Genomic DNA, 24,213 nt, shown 5'->3' on the forward strand with positions numbered 1-24,213 from the left:
ACTAGGATATCACAATTAAGTTCTTCCCAAAATATTACTTTTATAGTGTACTTAAGTCCCCCTCAATATGAACATTTAGTTCATATATCCTGTTGGGTGGGGAGACACGCCTGTCCATAGTTTCAACTGTAATGAAGTTGTTGGCTGCTGTCCCATCCAGATGATCTATCAGACTCGGGCGATAGACTTCTGCTGTGCTGTTCAGCAGGGTCACTGCCCACGTCTTGCTCTACAGCAATGTTCAAGGTTGCTGGTACGTTTTATTACAATTGCTACCATCTTTTTCAAGTGTGGCTTTTGTTGTGGGGATTTATTATCCTTCTTGTCTGAGGATCGCTGTGAGTCTTTCTTCTGTTTTAAGTGGTCAGTGCGCTGCTATGACGGGCCCACTCTCTCACTCCGTATTCCCGGCATGTCCTGAAAGGAACGAGAGGGACATGTATCAGTATATCTGTCAGGACTCTTTAAAGTTTCTCTATTTCTGAGACTGTCTCCTTTCGGAGCTCTCTGGATGAGGAGAGTCTGCTCTCTGACTTAGTCTGTGTTTATTTTGTTCTGGTTTATCCCAGCACTTTTTTGAATCCTCTTGTGCTTGTTTATTATTGTCCTTAGGGGTAGTACTCTGATTTTCAGGCTTTTTCAGCTCGACGCCCAAACTATCCCGCCTTATACTAGTACAGGTTTCGGAAATAACTTTTGGTAGTTGACGCCCCTGTTCCAACAGTAGAATCTTCCAGAGCCGCTGGTGTATAGCCAACGCTACCACTTCCCCTTTAATGTTACTGAGTATTATTGAAGAGACTGTCAAAGTTTCACATCAGTTTCATCCCCCCAGATCTAGGCCTGCAGCAGCCCCGTATTTGTTTTGAATTTGTTTTAATACTTCAGGCAAGTTGGGACGTGTCGGGATACTATGCGTAGTAGTGTAGAGTGCAGCAAGACTGTACCCTTTGTGTCAGTCATCCACGAGGGAACCATTCCGAATGGCAAGCACATCGTGAGATTTCTGTTTATCTTGGGGTCCATAAGGGGAAAAACTGCTTCCAGCTGGTTAATTTTTTGTGCTTTCCAGAAGTGAATTTTGTCATGATTCGTGGGCACCTTGCCCATGATCGAATGTACTGTTTGTGGGTTAATCGCAATACCGGCCAATAGATGGACAGTTGGAGCAGCCCTTACTGGGGCGGAATTCCACTTGCCAAACTGTATCAGTCTGTAAAGTGCCACTAGCTCAGTATAACGTGTGTGTACATCGGCTACTTGCTTTGTCTGTACGCCAGGATGTGATATATATGTGACAAACATAGGCCACGTAGGACCTAATCTCACAGGTTGTATTACATGTGGAACAGAGTCTTTAAAACAGTTTTAATGTTCTTGATAAGAAAGAGGTATCTCAAGATACTGGCAAGCTTGGTACCGCTGAAGTAGGTTTGCTATTCAGTATGTGTGAAAGAGATGTGTGTTTGCATCTGCCTCTTAAAAGTGACCCAATAGTGAATATTTTCCAATTTGTAAGCTCTGTTGGCTTCCACAACAAATGTCACGTACCCGCCCACTTCTGTTAAGCCATAGGCCTGGGTTAGAACTTGTCTGTAGTTCTCAGATATTTTTATGGCGTTAGCCATATCAAATGATGGGTAGCAGAGAATGCAACACTAAGTAGGGAGTAAGTCCTCTTAATAGTTCAAGCTTAAAAAAATCAGCAGCCTAGTTTGGTGATCCTTATTCGGCTAAGGTGAATTGTCCTTAAGACCATGGACATATTTGTATAATGCTACTTAGGGTACATGCTGTGTGTGAGACAGTGTAGGAGGCTGGCTCTCTATATAGTGTGCCAAGCTAGGTGCACTGTGCAGGGGGTCCAGGCAACCACATGTTGGTTTACAGGGGTATAAACTAGATCACCTAATGCTCTAATTTTTAAGGTAGCTTGGCCAAGCAGTTAGGTCAATCTTGGAGAAGTGCAAAGCATTTGTTGTACTCACAGCATCAAGCTCACAACTCTCACACTTAAAGGAATATCTTAAGACCAATTTATAAAAATACTTCAGATTTTAATTAAATTTTTAACACCAAGACTATCAAAATTGGTTAAGTACTTTTTGAGACATGAATTTTTTAGGTTTAATAAAAAATAGTCTTTTTGTGCGTAATTACACACCATAGGAATCAATTGAAGATGATCTTTAAAAATGCATATAAAGTCGTACAGTTGGTTTACAAAGTTCTTCTTTTGCAGGTTGGTCGAGGTTGTTGGTGGGCACACTGTGCCAGCTGAAGATGTTCAGGCGGCTCCCGGTTCCAGCGGAAGCAGCAGGAGGAGGACGCTGGTGCAGAGCCACTGCAGGGGACCACTTGGAAAAGCACTGCACAGTTTAAAGATGGTTCCTTGGGGTCCCCTTGGAGTGTAGAGATTGCAAGGGGTGGGGACTCTTACGGCACAGCAGGTTCTTCAGTGCAGGGCACAGGGCCGCCGGGTGCAGAGCAAACTGGTGAGCCAGGAGCTTTGTGCAAAGATGCCCTTAGAAGCAGGAGGTAAGTTGGTTCAAGGGTGGTTTTCTCAGCGTCCAACGTTAGCTGACCAATACAAAGGGTACTGGCACAGTTTGACCACTGGAGGGCGCAGTGCCACCAAACTTGGCACACTAGCAGAGTTTCTCCTCACAGTCAGTGTGTCGTTTGATCACGCTGCAGCATCCGGTTTGAGAGTTAGCAGCTGGTCAGTGAAGTGACCCTCACTGGCCTGCTGATTTCTTTCTGTTGTAGAGTAGTACCACCACTTTGGAGGGAGTTCTATGGCGATTTTCAGAGTCTGGAGGTCCTCTGGGATTCTTTAGAGTTTTTCCAGCTGTTCAGCAGCTCCTCAGCGGCGACTGTCAGGTCCTGGGTGTAGCAGGAAGGGTTTGGTGTTTTTTTTTTTTTCCCTTGTTGCAGCAGGTCCACAGTTCTTGTTCCTTGGATATTTCGGTGCTGTTTTTTTGTCCGGCGAATCGGATTTCCTGGTCTAGAGATGCCCACTAAATACTGTATTGAGGGGATGCTTTAGGGGAAACCTGGTAGTGACCAATAGGTCATCTACCTTAGGGTGGCTACACCCAGTAAGTGACCACTTCCTATGGGGCGGGGTCGCTTCTATATACCTGGTTCTCTATTTTTCCTCCATCCAAAATGGAAAGTTAAATGGAGTGCCCACCTTGCAGGCAACACCTTTGGGGGGAGGGAGGGAGGAAGGTGCATGTAAGCTGGGGCCACTCCTCCTACCCTTTGTGTATGTTCCCACCTTTGCTCCCGCCAAAAGTGGGGGTTTGCAAGGAGGGTGACCATCTGCTGCTAGCAGAAGGCCTGGGGGTAGAGTTTCAAAGGCAGTAAAGCCCTTTTAAACTCTTAAGCAGGGCTCTGCACATTTCTGGGGGAGGTGGGGTAGCACCTCTTCCCAGGAAGGGCTTTGTTCTCTAGCCCCAGAGAGCAATGACTCTCCCCAGGGGTCCAGAATCTTGTCTGGTGGTGGCAGGCTGGCTGGGACCAGTCAGCATCCAGGCCAGAGTAGTTAGCTTTTTCAGGGGGTACCTCTAAGGTGATCCCTGAGTACATTTGATAATAAATCCAACATTGGTATCAGTTTGACTTTATCATACTGAGTTGTTTGATACCAAACAACCTAGGGTTCAGAGTGGCCATAATGTAGCTGTGAAACTCATACTGACCAGTGTTCGGCACATGTATTTAAAATGGCTGCTCTATTCACTCACTATGTCCAGGTTTGGCAAGGACACAGTGGGTGCATATTGCTCATGCAACTATGCTCTTGCATACAGTATAATGCACACTGCCTTAGGGCTGGAAGGCCTGCCAGAGGGGTGACATATGTGTAGTGGACAGGGCACACAAGCAGTGTGCCATGTCAAGTTTGCTTTTTAGGACTGCACCAGGACACTCAGCCTGCAATGGCAGTGCTGGGTGCATCTAGATGCATAGCCCTTCAATCAGTGCTGCTGCCCTCAGGGGCCTACCCTTGGTACTTGGGTAACTAGGGCATGGGGTACTATCTACTAGGGACTTGTAGTGGCAGCTAGAGGTGATGCCAATTACCTTTGCCATTTTACGGAAAGAACACTGGCACTGGGATACTAGTTAGCAGGATCCCAGTGCACATCGACTTGCAACATTGTTTCCTTCCAGCAATTTCTAACATTTCCTTAGCTGTGCATTTTCTGGGGCCGGCAAGAATTTAGCTGCACTGAAGAAGCAAGAAGGAATCTCCCTTGGAGCAAAGGACTCACTAACCTGCACCTGCAGGCACCCAAGGCAATGACGTCTGGCTGCTGGGATCTGCTGTCTGCTAGAACTCAGTGGCTCCTCCAAAACAGTTGGTGGTTCTGAATGGTCCTCTTTGCCTTCTGTCCAACGTGGGAGATGGTGTACCCTTGCAGGACAGAACTCCTGTGCACCTAGACTCTTGCAACAAGCAAGGCTTGTTGGATCTTCAGGCTCCAAGTAGCCCCAGTCTCCAGCACTTCATCGTTGCAAGGAGAGCTCATCTGCTGCTCCAGTGACGTGAAACTCCGCTCCAGGTTTGCTGACTGCGTCTCACTGCAACTTACTGTGCCTGCTGTCAAAAGGGTTGCCTGTGGGGGTTGCAACTACTTCTGCTGGCTCTCCTGACTGCAGAGGGTCAGCCCGGACTCTCCTCCAAAAGTTGAGGCCCCCGGACCTTGCTGGTCCTCTTTAGCTCTGAAAACCCTCCTCTGTCCAGTTTTGCACTTGCCAAGGCTTGACCACTTACCCGACTGCAACCCAGCAACCGGCGTGGGACAGTTTCTGCATGACTTCAGGGACTCCTCTGCAGCTCCTGGGCTCCACAGCCGACCTTCATCTTCTGCCCCACCTTGACACTCTTGCGTAGACTGGAATCTGTCCCCTTTTTTGCAGGTCCTAGTCATCCGGAATCCCCCGTTGGGTTCCACTGGACTGGTCCTGTTCTTGCAAAGTTCCTTTTCCAAGTCAACTTGTTAGCCTATGAGAAGACGAGGTAACTTACCTCTGCTCTCATTTAGGTACTCACCTCCGGGTATCATAAGTTCTCCCAGCGCCATTCGAACTACTCCACATCCTTGGGATGGGGACTTAACTTCGCATTCCACTATTTTAGTATTTGGTTTGTCCCCCAGCCCCTACCCAATAGGGCCACCCTCCCTGCTATTTCCTGTCAATGCTTGTTGCTTTTCTAAGCTAACTCCTAGTACTTACTAGGTGCGTATATGGTGTATACTTACCTCTAGTTGGGGGCCTGCCTATAGTAATCTTGTACAGTGTTACTGTAATAAAGTACCTTTATTTTTGCAACACTGTGTGGTCCCTTTCATGTGTGATAAGTTACTGTGCAACTACTGTGGTATTGCAAGTGCTTTACACTCCTCCTAGATAAGTCTTGGCTGCTCACCACAGCTACCACTAGAGAGCCCTGGCTTCCTAGACACTGTTTCACTAACTAGTAGGGGTTGTCTAGACCCAGAATAAGGTGTAAACACCATAGAAGTCCACTACAATCCAGGCCAGCTTCCTACAGACACTCTCTCCTAGAGAGACTGCTGGTTTTGGGGTGACAGTACTTTTGTTTGTGGGCGACAGTCACTCCAACAACTCACAAATGTCGACCCAAACCTCCCGGCTCTCACAAGTAGTACCTCACCAAAAACCCAAACAGTATAAGGTGATTTCTAGCAGCCTTAAGCATGGAGTCTAGATGGACTTTCCAGGGTAGTCGTAGTGGAACAGAAGTTACCCTTGTCTCGCTCGTTAGCAGTATCAGTCACCCACAGGCAATGAAAGAGATGCAAGAGAGTTCAATATATTTATTGAAAAGACTGCAATCTATGTGAAAATTCAGGGACTGCAATGAATAGGATAAGGAGTAATAATGAAAGAAGCAATATCGTGAAGATGAGTTGTGAATATAAAAATCCCCACCATCTTGCAATAAACATAAGATAAGCAATTCCTAACAAAGAGAGCCTAATCTCTACCCTAACGAGAGCTAGGTATGATAAACCCCAATCTGCCAATACAATGTCCATGGGAAGTACCACCCCACCCCTTGTTACCTTGGAATGAGCTCTCTAGGTCAGACTCTGGTGACACAAAGGCTGATTTCTGCAGCAAGGTGACATGCAGCATAGATGGCATCTGGAAGGAACCCCTCTAATGACCTTGTCCGTGTGAGGTATATTTATACGGCTCAAGTTGGATCCCTGATGCAGGTATGTTGCTAAACAACAGATAAGGGTGCAGACTTGTGTTGACAATTACATAAACAAACCAGCCCCCCCTCCTGTCACACATAAATGAGAAAGGGGCATGATAATACCTATGTACATCATTGATGACACCTTCTCAAAATGGCACTGATAAGCGAAAGCAAAACATTTCTTATAAAATGTAAAAAGCAGCCTAAACCTAAAAGGAAAATAAATGGAATAAAACAGAGCACACTAAATAGGTAAAAGGTCACTCGGTGACAAGGGCAACAGGCCTGCAAGCCGAAGGTTAAGATAACTCCTGTGCCCACTAGGAAACTAAAATGGATTCACCACACAAAGAGGAGGCAAGCTCAGTCTAAGCCCTGTGAGAACCTTTGGAAGCAGGATGTAGAAAGCAAAGTCCATTCCTTTCACTCCCAGGACAGAAGCAGCAAGCAACAGGCACAGTGACAGTCACTCCTACAGCATCCAGAAGATCTTCCAGGCAGAACGTCCTCAGTTCAGAAGGATTGTAAAGTTGTGGTCTCAGGAGGTCCAATACTTATTATAATTTCTGCTTTGAAGTAGGCGCCAAAGAGAAGTCTTTGTAGTGCAAAAGACCATGCCTTTCCTGCCCTGGCCCCAGATACACTACAGGGGGTGGAGACTGCTTTGTGTGAGGACAGGCACAGCCCCATTCAGGTGCAAGTGTCAGCTCCTCCCATCACTATAGCCCACGAAGACCCATCGGGATATGCAGGGCATACCTCAGCTCCCTTTCTGTGACTGTCTCGAGTGAATTTTCTAAGAGCCCAAGTGTCATCCAGACCCAGACGTATATTCCAGACAGACAGAGGCACAGAATGTTTAAGCAAGAAAATGCCCTCTTTTTAAAAGTAGCACTTTCAAACTTGCATATCTCTATCTGCTCTCAATAGTAAATTACATTTATTTAAAAGATATTTCAAGGCGATTCCCAAGTTAACCTATGGGAGAGATAGGCCTTGCAATAGTCAAAACTGAATTTAGCAGTATTTCACTATCAGGACATGTAGTACACACCAGTACATGTCCTACCTTTCAAAGATACAGCACCCTGCCCATGGGGCTGCAAGGGGCCTACCATAGGGGTGACTTACATATAGTAGAAGGGAAGGTTTGGGCCTGGCAAGTGGTTGTACTTGCAGGTGGGACATGCAGTTCAAACCTGCACACACAGACAACTGCAGTGGCAGGGGTCTGAGACATTTACCGGGACACTCATGGGGGTGGCACAATTATTGCTGCAGGCCCACTAACAGCGTATGATTTACAGGCCCTGGGCACACATGATGTACTATACTAGGGACTTACTAGTAAATCCAATATGCCATCATGGATAAACCAATTACCAATACAATTTACACAGGGAGTATTTGCACTACAGTACTGGTCAGCAGTGGTAAAGTGCCCAAAGTCCTAAAACCACCAAAAACAGGTCAGAAAAAATAGGAAGAAGGTAAAATATTTAGGGATATCCCTGCAAAAACAGCCATTTCCAACAATCCACCAGCGGATTCTGGAGATTTTACAAGAAATAATAAGTCAGTGCAATTTCACTCAACTGCGAACAAGCCTTGGTTAAGTCAACATATTAGACACCTAGAAACTTTTTCAAGGAAAACGTAGGCAAGTATCAATGAGGTCCTTAAGTAGTACTTAGGACAACCAAATCCAGCAGGGAGCTAGTCAAGGGCCCAGCAAGGTCCTCAAAAACAGTTGCTTTTACAGAAGCAGTCCTTTTACAGTTTCAGGCACTTTATCAGCACTGCAATAGATTCCAATCGAGTGGTCCTGATGCAAGGGATGAAGAATGCGGAAGATGCTCTAAAGATGCTGTGGATGTGACAGTTGACTGGGGTCTTTCTGAGGGGATTCTTCAATCCACAAAGATGGTGAGGAGGGGGGTCCTGGTTGCAGAGTCGATGTGACTCTGACAGCACCACCGGGTTCAGTAAACTTGGGTGCAACTCTGTGCATCGGGTCTTAGTCCTCAGTGCTGCACAGCGGCAGTGGTAGCAGCTTTAAAACTCCGGGGGACACCAATTTGCCCCAGCAGGCTTCTTCAGCTGTTGTGTCCCTGTGCTGCAAACAGGAGGCCAGTCAGCAGGCCCTTTGACTTCTCTTGGCTTGACTGGGCTCTGGAGATGACTTCTCCTTAAGTGGGACACAGCAGGCACAGTACACCTCTTTGCTAGCCAGCATGTGCAGCCCTAGTCGATGCAGCCTCTTTGCTGGTCCCTCGGTGCAGTAGGTCAGTTATTCTTTGGTCCTTCTTCCAACTCAGTCAAGATCTGAGGTATGGGTGCCATGGGTGCTCCTCTTCTGCTTGGAAAATGCCCTCAGGGAAGGATGCAGTTGGGAGACAATGGGCAACCCAGTTGAAAAACTTGGGGATGACCAAACAAAAAGATGCATTTTCTTACACATCACAACCAAATATACAGGCTTTAAAAAAAAAAAAGAAAAAAAAAAAAACACAACATTTGTTGATTCCACATAAATGTCTTAGAAACAGTGCTTCCCAAACTCTAGAGCCACAACCCACTTTTCAGAATGACAAACTTTCATGACCTACATGCCTTTAATTGACATGAAGATTTTTGAATGTAAGAAAGAATTGCTCGGTTGCGCACTGTCATTTACAGACAGCACATTTTCAATTCAAATGGGTGCTAAATTTGCAGACATATGGTATTACTGATAAAACTATATCGCACAAAAGATAATGTTCGGAAATCGGGTTTCTGGGACGGTCATTTGCACATTACCAATTAAAGTGTCTTGATCCTAATGAAATCGGTTTCCAACCCACTTCAGAATTAGAAAAGCGAAAAATTAAGCTCTCTTTTTGTAACTACAGAATGTGCTCACTACATTTACAGCTGTGTACATTGTGTTGCAAAAAATATATCTACAGCATTTCCTTGCACACACACACTGTACGCAAGCATGATTGTCACAATCCACTCTTCTCACTTTGCTGTGATAGAAAGAAAAGTAAACGGGCAAACAATGTGAAAAGAATAAGCAGCAATTTGACAGAAGACATTTGACCTCCGAGGCACTGGAAAATCTGACAAGATAAGCAAAGAATTTAAAGGCATCTTTGTTTACTGCTCAACTTTCCTGGCACCTGAAGATCAGGTTGCGCACTCCAGTTTCAGAAACGCAGCTTAGGGAATACAGCAAGCGACTGGGACCGGGAACCTTCTAGGTGCAGAGTGAGATGCCGCATTTGGAGTGTGACTACAAGGGGCAAACTCTCTCTCCCCCCCTCTCCCCAGACCGGAGGCAATTTGTCTCTACACCACAGGGCCTTCCTCAGTTACCTTGAACAGGTAGGCCCAGTGTGCATTTCAATGCATGTGCTCACGTTTTAGCTGAGCCAGCCACCCCATATACAGGAGGGATCCTAGGCCCTGACGAATGCCCCAGACCAGTTTGGCTATAGGAGAGAGCAGAAATATGTTGGCCATATAATTTTGGATGACACCTTGAACCATTATGTTCAAGATTGTCTCATATTGTTTTTAATCTTACCAACAAACACCGTTATTAAAAGATTAAATTATACAAGTGATTTCTGAGGTAATTTTAGCATTTCTTCCCCTTCAAATGGATCCCCGCTTTACCCAGAAAGATACAATTTCTGCACTCCCTCAGTTCTTTTAACAACGAGGTTGAGTCCGCCCAGGTGGTATCATCTTACCTGGGTGGGGTTAGGTGGTCAAATGATGAAGCATGACACTATAACGTGTGTGAGACCACCTAGTCCATAAAGGGATCTCCCCCACCCTTGTCTGAACACTCGACCATCACTACCACTTTCCATGCCTACAATTTGATCACCAAGTCGGTGACCTACTTATCTGTGAAACGGGCCAAAGGAGCTAGCACCAAGTATTCCCCATACACGTTGTGGTATAGTTAGCTTTTTAACAACAAGATGCAATTTCTTGGACTGAGCACTCGATGGTGGGATTAAGCCTGACAAGAGACTGGAGAACAGCTTTGGTCTGTTTAAATGTAGCAGATGCTAGGTGCAATCTGGTTCTGAGGGGTGGGGAGGGAGGCGTGATTTTTTTTACTGGCCAACACAAGTTGCCTTAACCCCCAAGATCCTTCAGGTCGCGTGGGGCTGCAATGCTCACACATCCACGTCACGAACCAGCACATAGTATACAGCAGTACTAAAATAGACGAATGTAGTATGAAAGTGATAGCCACTGGTGCTGCACTTTTAATTTAAAAAGGGATACGGCTGGAGTTTGCTTGACTTCTTTTTTCAGTAACAAAATTGCATGCTCACCAAATTTAAGGAGGAATTGTTTCGGACGGTCACAATTAAGACATATGCAAGACGCAGCATTAAAAGGGATTATAAACCGAACACACGCAGTTGCAAAACAAATGTTGGTGACTTTGTACCTTGGCAAATAGCGGCATCTGCTTGGAACTGTTTCGTGTACACAGAGTCATAGTGGCCATTATTTGAAGAACACAGCAGGATCTGAAAAACAAAAAAGAGGCTTTACCTAAAACAATGGTGTCTCTTATGTCAAAATAAATAAACAAGATTACTTCCACTCGGTAATACTCCATCTGGTGTCTACTCTAACTTTAGATTCTTCACTTCAGAATACCCCCCACATCCCAAGGTACCATACTGGATCCGGGGATTTCTTGTAGCAATGCCCTTGCAAAGACTCGGAACTCCACACCACCCTGGAAGTGATGGAGTGGAGCCACAGAGAAGTGCAACCCAGCGCGCTCTCACTTTGTCTTTTCCCTTTCTGCGCCTTCCGAAGCAGAGCCTGTTGGATTCAGTGGCTCAGAACTAACTTCGGACATTTTTCGATGATAAAAGTAGGGCACTCCACAAAATGGGGAGATGGAGTTCAATGAAAAACAACCTTTTACAGTGCTCACTGCAATGCCCCCCCGGGATAAGGACAAAAAAAGTATAAAAGGATATCCAACAGCTTTGCCTGTTAGGGACACTGCATCAGGTTCTAAATCCGTCCAAGAGCTCGACATAAAGTGATTTTGTGGAAGGTTGCTTAGAAGGGAGGATGATAGCCCCCCATCTAAGTTGGCAAACTGAAAACAGTCAATTGCAACCGCTGATGCTCCACACACTGAGGTGCAGGTTGGTTATACCCAAATACTGCTTCAACAGGAGGTGCTTCTGTAGTGGCAGCCTCATCAGAGTACAGCTCTCATGCTCAGGAGTTCCAGGTACCAAACATACCTGGCCCAGTCATTCATGATCTTCAAAATTGGAGAATAAGTGGCGGGAAGGTATATAGGTGTCCCTTGTGCCATTAAAGCAAGAAGGTGTCAAACAAGTGTTTGTGTGGAAAATCCAACTTGCAAAATTACTGACACTGCAAGTTTGCCAGTAGCAAAAAAGATCTAGTCAGGGTTCCACCTACTGATGAGACACCCGATGATCAGGCCGCTGGAAATAATGCTATTGTGCGTCTGTGGCGATTTTTGCATGATTATAGATTTGCCGCATTTGCCACAAATCCATCATCTGCCGCATAATATGCAGATTTTAACAAAAGAAAGTATGTTTTTAGCTCAAACCGTTTCAAAGTTATTCAAAATGCAGCTACATGTGTTGCTAGGCACAGAAAGGCCCTTTACAAAGCTGGACTGGGTATCTTTGTTGCTTATTGCTGTATTTGGGTATTAAAATGGTACTAATGAGGTGCAATCACTGCCCAGACATTTTTAGAAAGTTTAAAGATGCCGATATGCAATATAATTTGTCTTTTCTTGCTGCACAATTTACTCAACCCCTGCCACATAATTTGGCCCTATCGTGCGCAGAAATCCAGTGGCCCTGCTCATGATATAAGCACCACTCGTATTATACTACAAGATGCCTGCTCAGTTCATCCACCCCGGAGTTCAGGAAGGTCGCCAATTTGTTGGTGATTAGTAAGATGCTCTAGAACTCCTGCTACCTCCAGAGGTGCAAGGTCTCTCTGCAAAGAACCCAAGATCCCACTTCAACAAGGCTGTGGTGTTGTCTGTGAGAACCTGCACCAGCCTCCCTTTTATTGTGGGCAGGAAGGCCTTCAGGGCCAGAGAACGACCCACAATTCCTGAAGACACCTGGTGAGGTGAACAAGGAAGATGCATCGGATGAGGCCAATAATCCTCAGAACCACCCTAACCTGTACCCATGATTGACCCGGAAACATCAACATCCGATCGGGACTGTCCTACAAGCTTTGCTGCAGAGGGAAGGCCCATGAACTCCCCATATCCAGAATCATTCCAATGGATGGAAGTGAGAGACGGAATAAGGCAGGATTTTGGCTTAATTATGACAAAACCCAATGGTGTCAAACGTTCCACCATCATCCAGAGGTTATCCACGACTCGTTGTGTTGTGGCATGCCTGCCTTCAGCAGTGAGTGGAAGAACACAAACACAGCAACTCCTGCCCCCGGAAGTTGCTCAACTGCACTATCATCTTCATGAACAGCAGAGGGGCACTGGTGAGGCCAAAGTGGAGCATGGCAAACTATAAATTCTCCTGCCCCCTTAACCTGCAGGTAATGCCTGAAGGACTGCAGGACAGGTAAATGAAAATGCACTTTCCGCAAGTCAAAGAATACCACCCAGTGGTCCAAAATAGTACAGAGCCACTCATCCTTATTCAGGATGAGGAAAATTGGAAGAGTAACAAGTCCTGCTGTTACCAAATCTATGGCACCCTCTGAAAGCAAGAAGCATACTCATGGAGCAGGATAGACAGGTGCTCTTCTGAAATCTGTTCTGGTGTGATAGAGATACAGGACAGGAAAAAGAAAGGGGAAGACATAACTTTTTTGAATAATTTTCCAACCCATCTGTCAGATTTGATGGATCGCCAACTCAGAAGTCCCAGATCCTGCCTCCAACTTGATGGGCATGCACCACTAAATGTAAACTAAAGCATGTTTTTGGCTATTGTAGCAGGGAAGAAAAATTCTGAAGACTGGTGACCCTGCTACCTTGCACAATCCACACTTTTGCATCACTGGTTGGGAAGGCTGCCACTGTTTTAATGCCCGAAGTTTCTTAAATTGGTGTGGAAATTGTTTGGGAGGGGTCAATAGCTTCAACCCACACAATGTAGCTTAGGCATTCCAAAGTGGAGTCTGTTTTCACAAAGGATGCAAGACACTGTGCTGATCCAATGCAAAAAACTTTGCTAGATAAACAGACATTTGAGGTGAGCAAATCTAGAGTGTCGCAGGTGTTGCAAAGTGCTCCTTACTAGAGCTGCTCTCCACCTAAATTTGGTAACTACCCAGAGTGCTCCAATATATATATATATATATATATATATATATATATATATATATATATATATATATATATATATAGAAAATGTCACTTACCCAGTTTACATCTCTTCGTGGCAGGAGACGCTGCAGATTCACATGCTGTGCATATCCCGCCATCTAGTGTTGGGCTCGGAGTGTTACAAGTTGTTTTTCTTCGAAGAAGTCTTTTCGAGTCACGAGATCGAGGGACTCCTCCCCTTTCGGCTCCATTGCGCATGGGCGTCGACTCCATGTTAGATTGTTTTCCCCGCAGAGGGTGAGGTAGGAGTTGTGTGTATAGTAATAGTGCCCATGCAATGGAGTAAGTATGTATGTACATAATGTGTCTAAAAGTGATATATATATTTACAAATGTACAAGTTTATTTTTATCAACTTATAATGGCTACAGGCTCCCGGGGAGGTGGGAGGGCACATGTGAATCTGCAGCGTCTCATGCCACGAACAGATGTACACTGGGTAAGTGGCATGTTCAGTTCGATGGCATGTGTAGCTGCAGATACACATGCTCTGCATAGACTAGTAAGCAGTGATCTCCCCAAAAGCGGTGGTCTAGCCTGTAGGAGTTGAAGTTGTTTGAAATAATGTTCGTAATACTGCCTGTCCTACTGTGGCTTGTTGTGTTGTTAACAGATCCACACAGTAATGTTTAGTGAATGTATGAGGCGTAGACCATGTGGCTGCCTTACAGATTTCTGTCATATATGTCGGTATATTTCCTAGAAAGGCCATGGTGGCGCCTTTCTTTCTAGTGGAGTGTGCCTTTGGTGTAATAGGCAGTTCTCTCTTTGCTTGAACATAACAGGTTTGAATACACTTAACTATCCATCTGGCAATGCCTTGTTTAGACATTGGATTTCCTGCATGAGGTTGTTGAAAAGCTACAAACAATTGTTTTGCGAAATTGTTTGGTTCTATCAATGTAATACATTAGTGCTCTTTTTATGTTATGTCTAATGTATGTAATGCTCTTTGAGCTACAGAGTCTGGTTCTGGAAAAAATACTGGGAGTTCCACTGTTTGATTTAAGTGGAACGGTGATATAACTTTTGGTAAACATTTGGCATTTGTGCATAGAACCACTTTATGTTTGTGTATTTGTATAAAGGGTTCCTGTATGGTAAAGGCTTGTATTTCACTTACTCTTCTAAGAGATGTGATAGCTATTAGGAAGGCTACTTTCCATGTTAAGTATTGCATCTCACAAGAGTGCATGGGTTCAAATGGTGGACCCATGAGTCGTGTTAATACAATATTGAGGTTCCACGAAGGAACTGGTGGTGTTCTTGGGGGAATGATCATTTTTAGACGCTCCATAAATGCTTTTATGACTGGGATTCTAAATAGTGATGTTGAATGTGTAATTTGCAGATAGGCAAAAATTGCTGTGAGATGTATTTTAATGGATGAAAAAGCTAACTTAGACTAACTTAGACTTTTTTGAGTGTAGTAAGTAGCTTACAATGTTTTTCGTGGACGCGTGTAATGGTTGGATTTGATGATTATGACAGTAATAAACAAATCGTTTCCATTTATTTGCGTAGCAATGTCTTGTAGTAGGTTTCCTAGCCTGTTTGATGACCTCCATACATTCTTGTGTAAGGTCTAGATGTCCAAATTCTAAGACTTCAGGAGCCAGATTGCTAGATTGAGCGATGCTGGATTCGGGTGACTGATCTGTTGTTTGTGTTGAGTTAACAGATCTGGTCTGTTTGGTAGCTTGATATGAGGCACTACTGACAGGTCTAGTAGTGTTGTGTACCATGGTTGGCGTGCCCAAGTTGGTACTACTACAGGGAGTGCAGAATTATTAGGCAAATGAGTATTTTGACCACATCATCCTCTTTATGCATGTTGTCTTACTCCAAGCTGTATAGGCTCGAAAGCCTACTACCAATTAAGCATATTAGGTGATGTGCATCTCTGTAATGAGAAGGGGTGTGGTCTAATGACATCAACACCCTATATCAGGTGTGCATAATTATTAGGCAACTTCCTTTCCTTTGGCAAAATGGGTCAAAAGAAGGACTTGACAGGCTCAGAAAAGTAAAAAATAGTGAGATATCTTGCAGAGGGATGCAGCACTCTTAAAATTGCAAAGCTTCTGAAGCGTGATCATCGAACAATCAAGCGTTTCATTCAAAATAGTCAACAGGGTCGCAAGAAGCGTGTGGAAAAACCAAGGCGCAAAATAACTGCCCATGAACTGAGAAAAGTCAAGCGTGCAGCTGCCACGATACCACTTGCCACCAGTTTGGCCATATTTCAGAGCTGCAACATCACTGGAGTGCCCAAAAGCACAAGGTGTGCAATACTCAGACATGGCCAAGGTAAGAAAGGCTGAAAGACGACCACCACTGAACAAGACACACAAGCTGAAACGTCAAGACTGGGCCAATAAATATCTCAAGACTGATTTTTCTAAGGTTTTATGGACTGATGAAATGAGAGTGAGTCTTGATGGGCCAGATGGATGGGCCCGTGGCTGGATTGGTAAAGGGCAGAGAGCTCCAGTCCGACTCAGACGCCAGCAAGGTGGAGGTGGAGTACTGGTTTGGGCTGGTATCATCAAAGATGAGCTTGTGGGGCCTTTTCGGGTTGAGGATGGAGTCAAGCTCAACTCCCAGTCCTACTGCCAGTTCCTGGAAGACACCTTCTTCAAGCAGTGGTACAGGAAGAAGTCTGCATCCTTCAAGAAAAACATGATTTTCATGCAGGACAATGCTCCATCACACACGTCCAAGTACTCCACAGCGTGGCTGGCAAGAAAGGGTATAAAAGAAGGAAATCTAATGACATGGCCTCCTTGTTCACCTGATCTGAACCCCATTGAGAACCTGTGGTCCATCATCAAATGTGAGATTTACAAGGAGGGAAAACAGTACACCTCTCTGAACAGTGTCTGGGAGGCTGTGGTTGCTGCTGCACGCAATGTTGATGGTGAACAGATCAAAACACTGACAGAATCCATGGATGGCAGGCTTTTGAGTGTCCTTGCAAAGAAAGGTGGCTATATTGGTCACTGATTTGTTTTTGTTTTGTTTTTGAATGTCAGAAATGTATATTTGTGAATGTTGAGATGTTATATTGGTTTCACTGGTAATAATAAATAATTGAAATGGGTATATATTTTTTTTTTGTTAAGTTGCCTAATAATTATGCACAGTAATAGTCACCTGCACACACCGATATCCCCCAACATAGCTAAAACTAAAAACAAACTAAAAACTACTTCCAAAAATATTCAGCTTTGATATTAATGAGTTTTTTGGGTTCATTGAGAACATGGTTGTTGTTCAATAATAAAATTAATCCTCAAAAATACAACTTGCCTAATAATTCTGCACTCCCTGTAGTATTAGTTTGAGTTTGTTTTGACTCAATTTGTTTACTAGATACGGAAGGAGTGGGAGAGGGGGAAAAGCGTAAGCAAATATCCCTGACCAACTCATCCATAACACATTGCCCTTGGAGTGAGGGTGTGGGTACCTGGATGCGAAGGTTTGGCATTTTGCGTTTTCTTTTGTTGCGAATCGGTCTATTTGCTGTGTTCCCCAGTTTTGGAAGTAGGTTTGTAGTATCTGGGGATGAATTTCCCATTTGTGGATCTGTTGGTGATCTCGACTGAGATTGTCAGCTAACTGGTTTTGAATTCCTGGGATGTATTGCGCTATTAGACGAATGTGATTGTGAATCGCCCAATGCCAAATCTTTTGTGCTAAGAGACACAGCTGTGATGTGTGTCCCTCCCTGTTTGTTTAGGTAATACATTGTTGTCTGTTTTAACAAGAATGTGTTTGTGGGCTATTAGTGGTTGAAATGCTTTCAATGCTAGAAACACTGCTAGTAGTTCTAGTTGATTTATATGAAGTTGTTTTTGCTGAGTCTCCCATGGTCCCTTGATGCTGTGTTGGTTGAGGTGTGCTCCCCACCCTACCATGGAAGCATCTGTTGTGATCACGTATTGAGGCACTGGGTCTTGGAAAGGCCGCCCTTGATTTACATTTATAGGATTCCACCATTGAAGCGAGGTGTGTGTTTGGCGGTCTATCAACACTAGATCTTGAAGATGACCCTGTGCTTGTGTCCATTGTGTCGCTAGGCACTGCTGTAAGGGCCGCATGTGTAATCTTGCGTTTGGGACAATGGCTATGCATGAAGACATCATGCCTAGAAGTTTCATCACTGATTTTACTTGATATTGTTGGTTTGGGTGCATGCTTTGTATTACGTTTTGGAATGCTTGTACCCTTTGTGGACTTGGAGTGGCAATCCCTTTTTTTTGTGTTGATTGTTGCTCCTAGGTATTGTTGTATTTGACATGGTTGTAAGTGTGATTTTAGGTAGCTTATTGAGAACCCTAGTTTGTGAAGGGTTTTTATGACGTATTTTGTGTGTTGAAGACACTGTTTCTGAGTGCTGGTTTTTATTAACCAATCGTCTAGATACGGGAATACATGTATGTGCTGTCTTCTGATATGTGCGGCTACTACTGCAAGGCATTTTGTAAATACCCTTGGTGCTGTTATCCCGAATGGTAACACTTTGAATTGGTAATGTACTTCTTGGATTACAAACCTTAAGTATTTCCTGTGTGAAGGATGTATGGGTATATGGAAGTAAGCATCCTTGAGATCTAATGTTGACATGTAGTCTTGTTGTTTGAGCAAGGGGATCACGTCTTGAAGTGTTAACATTTGAAAGTGATCTGATTTGATGTAAAGATTTAGTGTTCTGAGATCTAAGATGGGTCTCAGAGTTTTGTCCTTTTTTGGTATTAGAAAATACAGGGAATAAACACCTGTTCCTTTCTGATGGTTGGGTACCAGTTCTATTGCCTCTTTCTGTAAAAACGCTTGGACTTCTAGTTGTAATAGATCAAAGTGCTGTTTGGACATGTTGTATGTTCTTGGAGGCACATTTGGTGGTAATTGTAGGAATTCTATGCAATAACCATGTTGGATAATGGCTAGGACCCATAAGTCTGTAGTTATTTCTTCCCAATTTTTGTAATCTGGGAGTCTCCTCCCCCCCCCCCCCACTGGTGTTATGTGTTGGGGATTTGGGACATTGAAGTCACTGTTTAGTTTGTGGGGTCTTTTTGGGCTTTGGAATTTCCCTCTGGTTTTAGGGAACTGTCCACCTCTATATTGTCCCCGAAAGCCTCCTCTTTGATACTGGCCCTGGTATGTGGGTCTGGCCTGTGAGGTTGAGGGTTCTGTGCTTTGGGCTCGAAACCCCCCTCTAAAGTGTGGCTTCCTAAAGGTGCCTCTGCTCTGTGGGGAGTAGAGCGCGCCCATGGCTTTGGCCGAGTCAGTATCCTTCTTAAGCTTCTCTATAGCTGTATCCACCTCCGGCCCAAATAACTGTTGTCCAAGGCATATTAAGCACAGCCTGCTGGATCTCTGGCTTAAATCCGGAGGTGCGTAGCCATGCGTGTCTCCGAATAGTGACCGCTGTGTTTACAGTTCTGGCGGCTGTGTCCGCTGCTTCCATCGCCGATCGTATCTGGTTGTTGGAGATACTTTGGCCCTCCTCCACCACTTGCTGTGCACGCTTTTGAAACTCCTTGGGAAGATGTTCAATAAAATGCTGCATTTCATCCCAATGAGTCCGGTCATATCTTGCCAATAAAGCCTGTGAATTGGCAATGCGCCATTGATTGGCTGCCTGTGCTGCAACTCTTTTCCCCGCTGCATCAAACTTTCGACTTTCTTTGTCGGTGGTGGTGCATCCCCAGAAGTCTGTGAGTTTGCCCTTTTGCGGGCTGCGCCTACTACCACGGAGTCAGGTTTTAGTTGTTGCGTGATGTACACAGGGTCCGTAGGGGGAGGCTTGTACTTCTTTTCCACCCTAGGTGTAATGGCTCTGCATTTGACGGGGTCTTGAAACACTTGTTTTGCATGCTTTAACATCCCTGGTAACATCAGCAGACTCTGGTACTGGCTGTGTGTTGATGACAAAGTATTGAATAAAAAGTCATCCTCAATAGGTTCAGCATGCAGTGCTACATTGTGAAAATTAGCTGCTCTGGACACCACCTGCATGTAAGCAGTACTGTCTTCTGGTGGTGATGGTCTTGCCGGGTAGCAATCTGGACTATTGTCAGATACTGGTGCATCGTATAGATCCCATGCATCTGGGTCATCCTGGCTCATTCCTGTGTGAGTTGGAGATTGCATCATTGGGGGTGTTGCAATTGGTGACAGTTGCGGTGAGTGCTGTGGCGATGGTTGTGGCGAAAAACGTGGTGGAGTTTTTTCTTTAGCCACATTTGCTTTTGGCTGTTTATCTGTTTTTTTGGAAAGCAAGTTTCCTTTTCATTTTAATAGGGGGAAGAGTTCTTATTTTCCCTGTGTCTTTCTGAATATGGAGCCTTATTTGTGCATAGTCTGGCTCTCCCAGCTCTAATTCTTGTCCAAATTTATGGCCTTGAAGTTGTGATGAAAGGTTTGTTCTTCGGAATAGGAGCTCTGTTTCGGCTCCGATGCTGGGTGTTTCGGCACCGAAACTTTTTCTGCAGCCTTTTTCGGCTCTTTTCTGTTTTGGGGTGCCGATCTCTCGGTGCTGACTTTGATCGGAGCCTGTATCTCGGTGTCGAGTTTGGTCGGAGCCTGTATCTCGGTGCCGAGTATACCCTGTGCCGGTATCTCGACCGGAGTCGGATGTCTTCGACACGTGTGTGCCCTTTTTCGGTGCCGATGGTTGGTCACCGTGCTTACGGGTTAAGCCATGGCCTGGTGGCGTCCCCTGGGCTTTCATTATTTTGGTGTGAGTTTTGGCCGGGGCAGTTTTACTCACGGTTTTCGCCAGCTGCTCACTTTCGGCCTCGTCCGAGTCCGAATCCGGAATGGAGAAAGTCTCCTCTTCTTCGACGTCGTGGTGTCCTGACGGCGTCGACGCCATTTGAAGCCTTCGAGCTCTCTGGTCCTGTAGCGTCTTTTTCGACCAAAATGCCCGACAGGCCTCGCAGGTTTGCCTCTTTGTGTTCGGGGGACAAACACAAATTACAGACCAAATGCTGGTCTGTGTAAGGATACTTATTGTGGCATTCGGGGCAGAAGCGGAATGGGGTCCGTTCCATGAGCCTTGAAGACGCACGCGGTCGGGCCGACCAGGCCCCGCCGGGGAATGGAAGCCCCGAAGGGCTACCGGAGCTCTTCTTTTATTCGGTGTCGATATAACTAACCTGATACCGAACGCAAACAATCCCGTCGAGTTTTCCGAGATTTAACTAACTTTCCGAACCGAAACACCGAGCGAAGAGGAACACGTCCGAACCCGATGGCGGAAAGAAAACAATCTAACTTGGAGTCGACGCCCATACGCAATGGAGCCGAAAGGGGAGGAGTCCCTCGATCTTGTGACTCGAAAAGACTTCTTCGAAGAAAAACAACTTGCAACACTCCGAGCCCAACACTAGATGGCGGGATATGCACAGCATGTGTATCTGCAGCTACACGCCATCGAACATATATATATTCTGCAGTCTTAGTAATGGCAGAATTTAGGAAACTGGAATAGGGTTATGCCCACCTCCCATAGGAAGTGGTCATATAGGGGGCATAGTGACCCCAAGGGTAGATAGCCCATTGGCTACTGCTCTCCACTCACCTACAACCCCTAAACTTAGTATTTAGGGGGCTCCCTGACTACAGACGTTTAGCTTACTCAACCTAAAAAGAAGAAGAGGATACTGAAGAGCCGATCCCGCAATAACTGAAGACAGCTGTGGACCTTTGGTGCCCAACTCTGCCTGCTGTACAGAAACCCGACAATGGCAAAGACCGGACTTGTCCTGTAGCTGTGCATCCTCCACAAGCCCCGGAGGGTAGCCAGCACTTCTCCAAGCAGTCAGCATCTCCCTTGGAGTAGAATAGCTTACTCCCCTACAGCCTGCAGGCACCGACCACAACATCCCGTTTTAAGAAGCTACTGTCCAATGGGCTCCCCGAGCAGTAGCTGCCCAGGAGGTCAGCACACTCCTGAAAGTCAGATCAGTCCTCCTGCCAAGCCTGAAGATACCAGGACCTCCATGTGCCCATCTGCACCAACACCCAATGTACCGGATCCTTGCCGCAACCAAAGCTTGCTGGTAGTCCAGTCCTGACACCAACGACTTCACCAACGAACAGCTGACAAGGGATGGTCGCACCATGAAGGTGAGCTTCTAGGGTGGCCCAGCAGTCCTGTTTTTGTCCCCCTTGCAGATCCTGACCAACGACAGTGAGCACTTTGACACACAAGAGCTAGCCGACAACAAACACTGCACCTGAGCCACCTGGACTGGGCCTAGGGAAGCCAACTACTTTCTCATGGTCCCAGGACCCTCACAACCTGAGACCCCCTTGGGAGCTCCCAGACTTCTCCCCAAGTCCCCCCTTGCAACCTGTTCCCCCATTCATATCTAATGCCTAGTACGCAAAGCTACCAACCCGCCCAGTATCTCTGTACCCTGACTCACCAAGGCAGATATGACCACTTTGGAACTTTTGTCCTGGTCTCCCCCACCACATCACGACAGAGGGATCCCATGGAAAAACATTGCAAGTATTCAAATGCAGTGAATGTTCTTCCTCCCATATTAAAGCATTACATGTAAAAACGTGCAGCTGGTTAACAGTGCTAAAACTGTAAAGTCCATTCCAATAAAGTACTTGCCTGTTTACGAAGTTCTTGGTTTCAAGGTATATGTAAGGAAATGCCTCCTTGGCATGGTTACCCCCTGACTTTTTGCTTTTGCTGATGCCAAGTTATGATTTGAAAGTGTGCTGAGGCCTGCTAATCAGGCCCCAGCACCAGTGTTCTTTCCCTAACCTGTACCTTTCTCTCCACAATTGGCACACCCCGGCATCCAGATAAGTCCCTTGTAACTGGTACCCCTGGTACCAAGGGCCCTGATGCCAGGGAAGGTCTCTAAGGGCTGCAGCATGTCTTATGCCACCCTGGGGACCCCTCACTCAGCACAGACATACTGCTTGGCAGCTTGTGTGTGCTGGTGGGGAGAAAATGACTAAGTCGACATGGCACTCCTCAGGGTGCCATGCCAACCTCACACATGGCATAGATAAGTCACCCCTCTAGCAGGCCTTACAGCCCTAAGGAAGGGTGCACTATACCATAGGTGAGGGCATAGGCGCATGAGCACTATGCCCCTACAGTGTCTAAGCAAAAGCTTTGACATTGTAAGTGCATGGTAGCCATAAGAGTATATGGTCTGGGAGTCTGTCAAACACGAACTCCACAGCACCATAATGGCTACACTGAAAACTGGGAAGTTTGGTATCAAATTCTCAGCACAATAAATGCACACTGATGCCAGTGTACATTTTATTGTGAAATACACCCAGAGGGCATCTTAGAGATGCCCCCTCAAAACATACCCGACTTTCAGTGTGGGCTGACTAGTTTTACCAGCCTGCCACACACCAGACATGTTGCTGGCCATATGGGGAGAGTGCCTTTGTCACTCTGTGGCCAGGAACAAAGCCTGTACTGGCTGGAGGTGCTTCTCACCTCCCCCTGCAGGAACTGTAAAACCTGGTGGTGAGCTTCAAAGGCTCACCCCCTTTGTTACAGTGCCACAGGGCATCCCAGCTAGTGGAGATGCCCGCCCCCTCCGGCCACGGCCCCACTTTTGCCAGCAAGGCTGGAGGAGATAATGAGAAAAACAAGGAGGAGTCACTGGCCAGTCAGGACAACCCCTAAGGTGTCTTGAGCTGAGGTGACTGACTTTTAGAAATCCTCCATCTTGCAGATGGAGGATTCCCCCAATAGGATTAGGGATGAGACCCCCCTCCCCACCGGAAGGAGGCACAAAGAGGGTGTAGCCACCCTCGGGGCTAGTAGCCATTGGCTACTAATCTCCCAGACCTAAACACCCCCCTAAATTGAGTATTTAGGGGCGCCCAGAACCAAGGAAGACAGATTCCTGCAACCTGAAGACGAAGAAGGACTGCTGACCTGAAGCCCTGCAGAGACGAAGGAGACACCCACTGCTTTGGCCCCAGACCTACCAGCCTGTCTCCCCACTTCGAGAAAAACTGCAACAGCGACGCATCCCCCAGGATCCAGCAACCTGTGAAGCCTCGGAGGACTACCCTGCATCTAAAAGGACCAAGAACTCCCGAGGACAGCGGCCCTGTTCCACAAACACTGAAACTTGCAACAAAGAAACCACTTTTAAAGGACCACACGTTTCCCGCTGGAAGCGTGAGACTTTCCACTCTGCACCCGACGGCCCCGGCTCAACCTGCGGAGAACCAACACTACAGGGAGGACTCCCCGGCGATTACGACCCTGTGAGTAGCCAGAGTTGACCCCCCTGACCTCTCCCCAGCGACACCTGCAGAGGTAATCCCGAGGCTCCCCCTGACCGCGACTGCCTGCTTCAAAGAACCAGATGCCTGGGAAACACACTGCACTCGCAGCCCCCAGGACCTGAAGGATCCGACCTCCAGTGCAGGAGCGACCCCCGGGTGGCTGTCTCCCTTGCCCAGGTGGCGGCTACCTTGAGGACCCCCCCCCGCACTTGCCTGCATCGCTGAAGAGACCCCCGGGTCTCCCTTTGAAACCTATTGCGAA

The 24,213-nt window shown here is 46.1% G+C and overlaps 1 protein-coding gene across 1 annotated transcript in view; it reads right to left on the reverse strand.

The window, feature by feature from the left end:
- LOC138259421 (UDP-N-acetylglucosamine transferase subunit ALG13-like) overlaps positions 1 to 24,213 on the reverse strand; it is a 790,124-nt gene that overhangs the window by 544,687 nt on the left and 221,224 nt on the right. Inside the window, exon 6 of the mRNA XM_069207173.1 lies at positions 10,710 to 10,791. Within this exon, the coding sequence (XP_069063274.1) occupies positions 10,710 to 10,791 (82 nt within the window). The remainder of the gene's footprint in view (positions 1 to 10,709; positions 10,792 to 24,213) is intronic.

The sequence above is a fragment of the Pleurodeles waltl genome, chromosome 2_1 (genome assembly GCF_031143425.1).
Source record: "Pleurodeles waltl isolate 20211129_DDA chromosome 2_1, aPleWal1.hap1.20221129, whole genome shotgun sequence".
NCBI classification, from domain to species: domain Eukaryota; kingdom Metazoa; phylum Chordata; class Amphibia; order Caudata; family Salamandridae; genus Pleurodeles; species Pleurodeles waltl.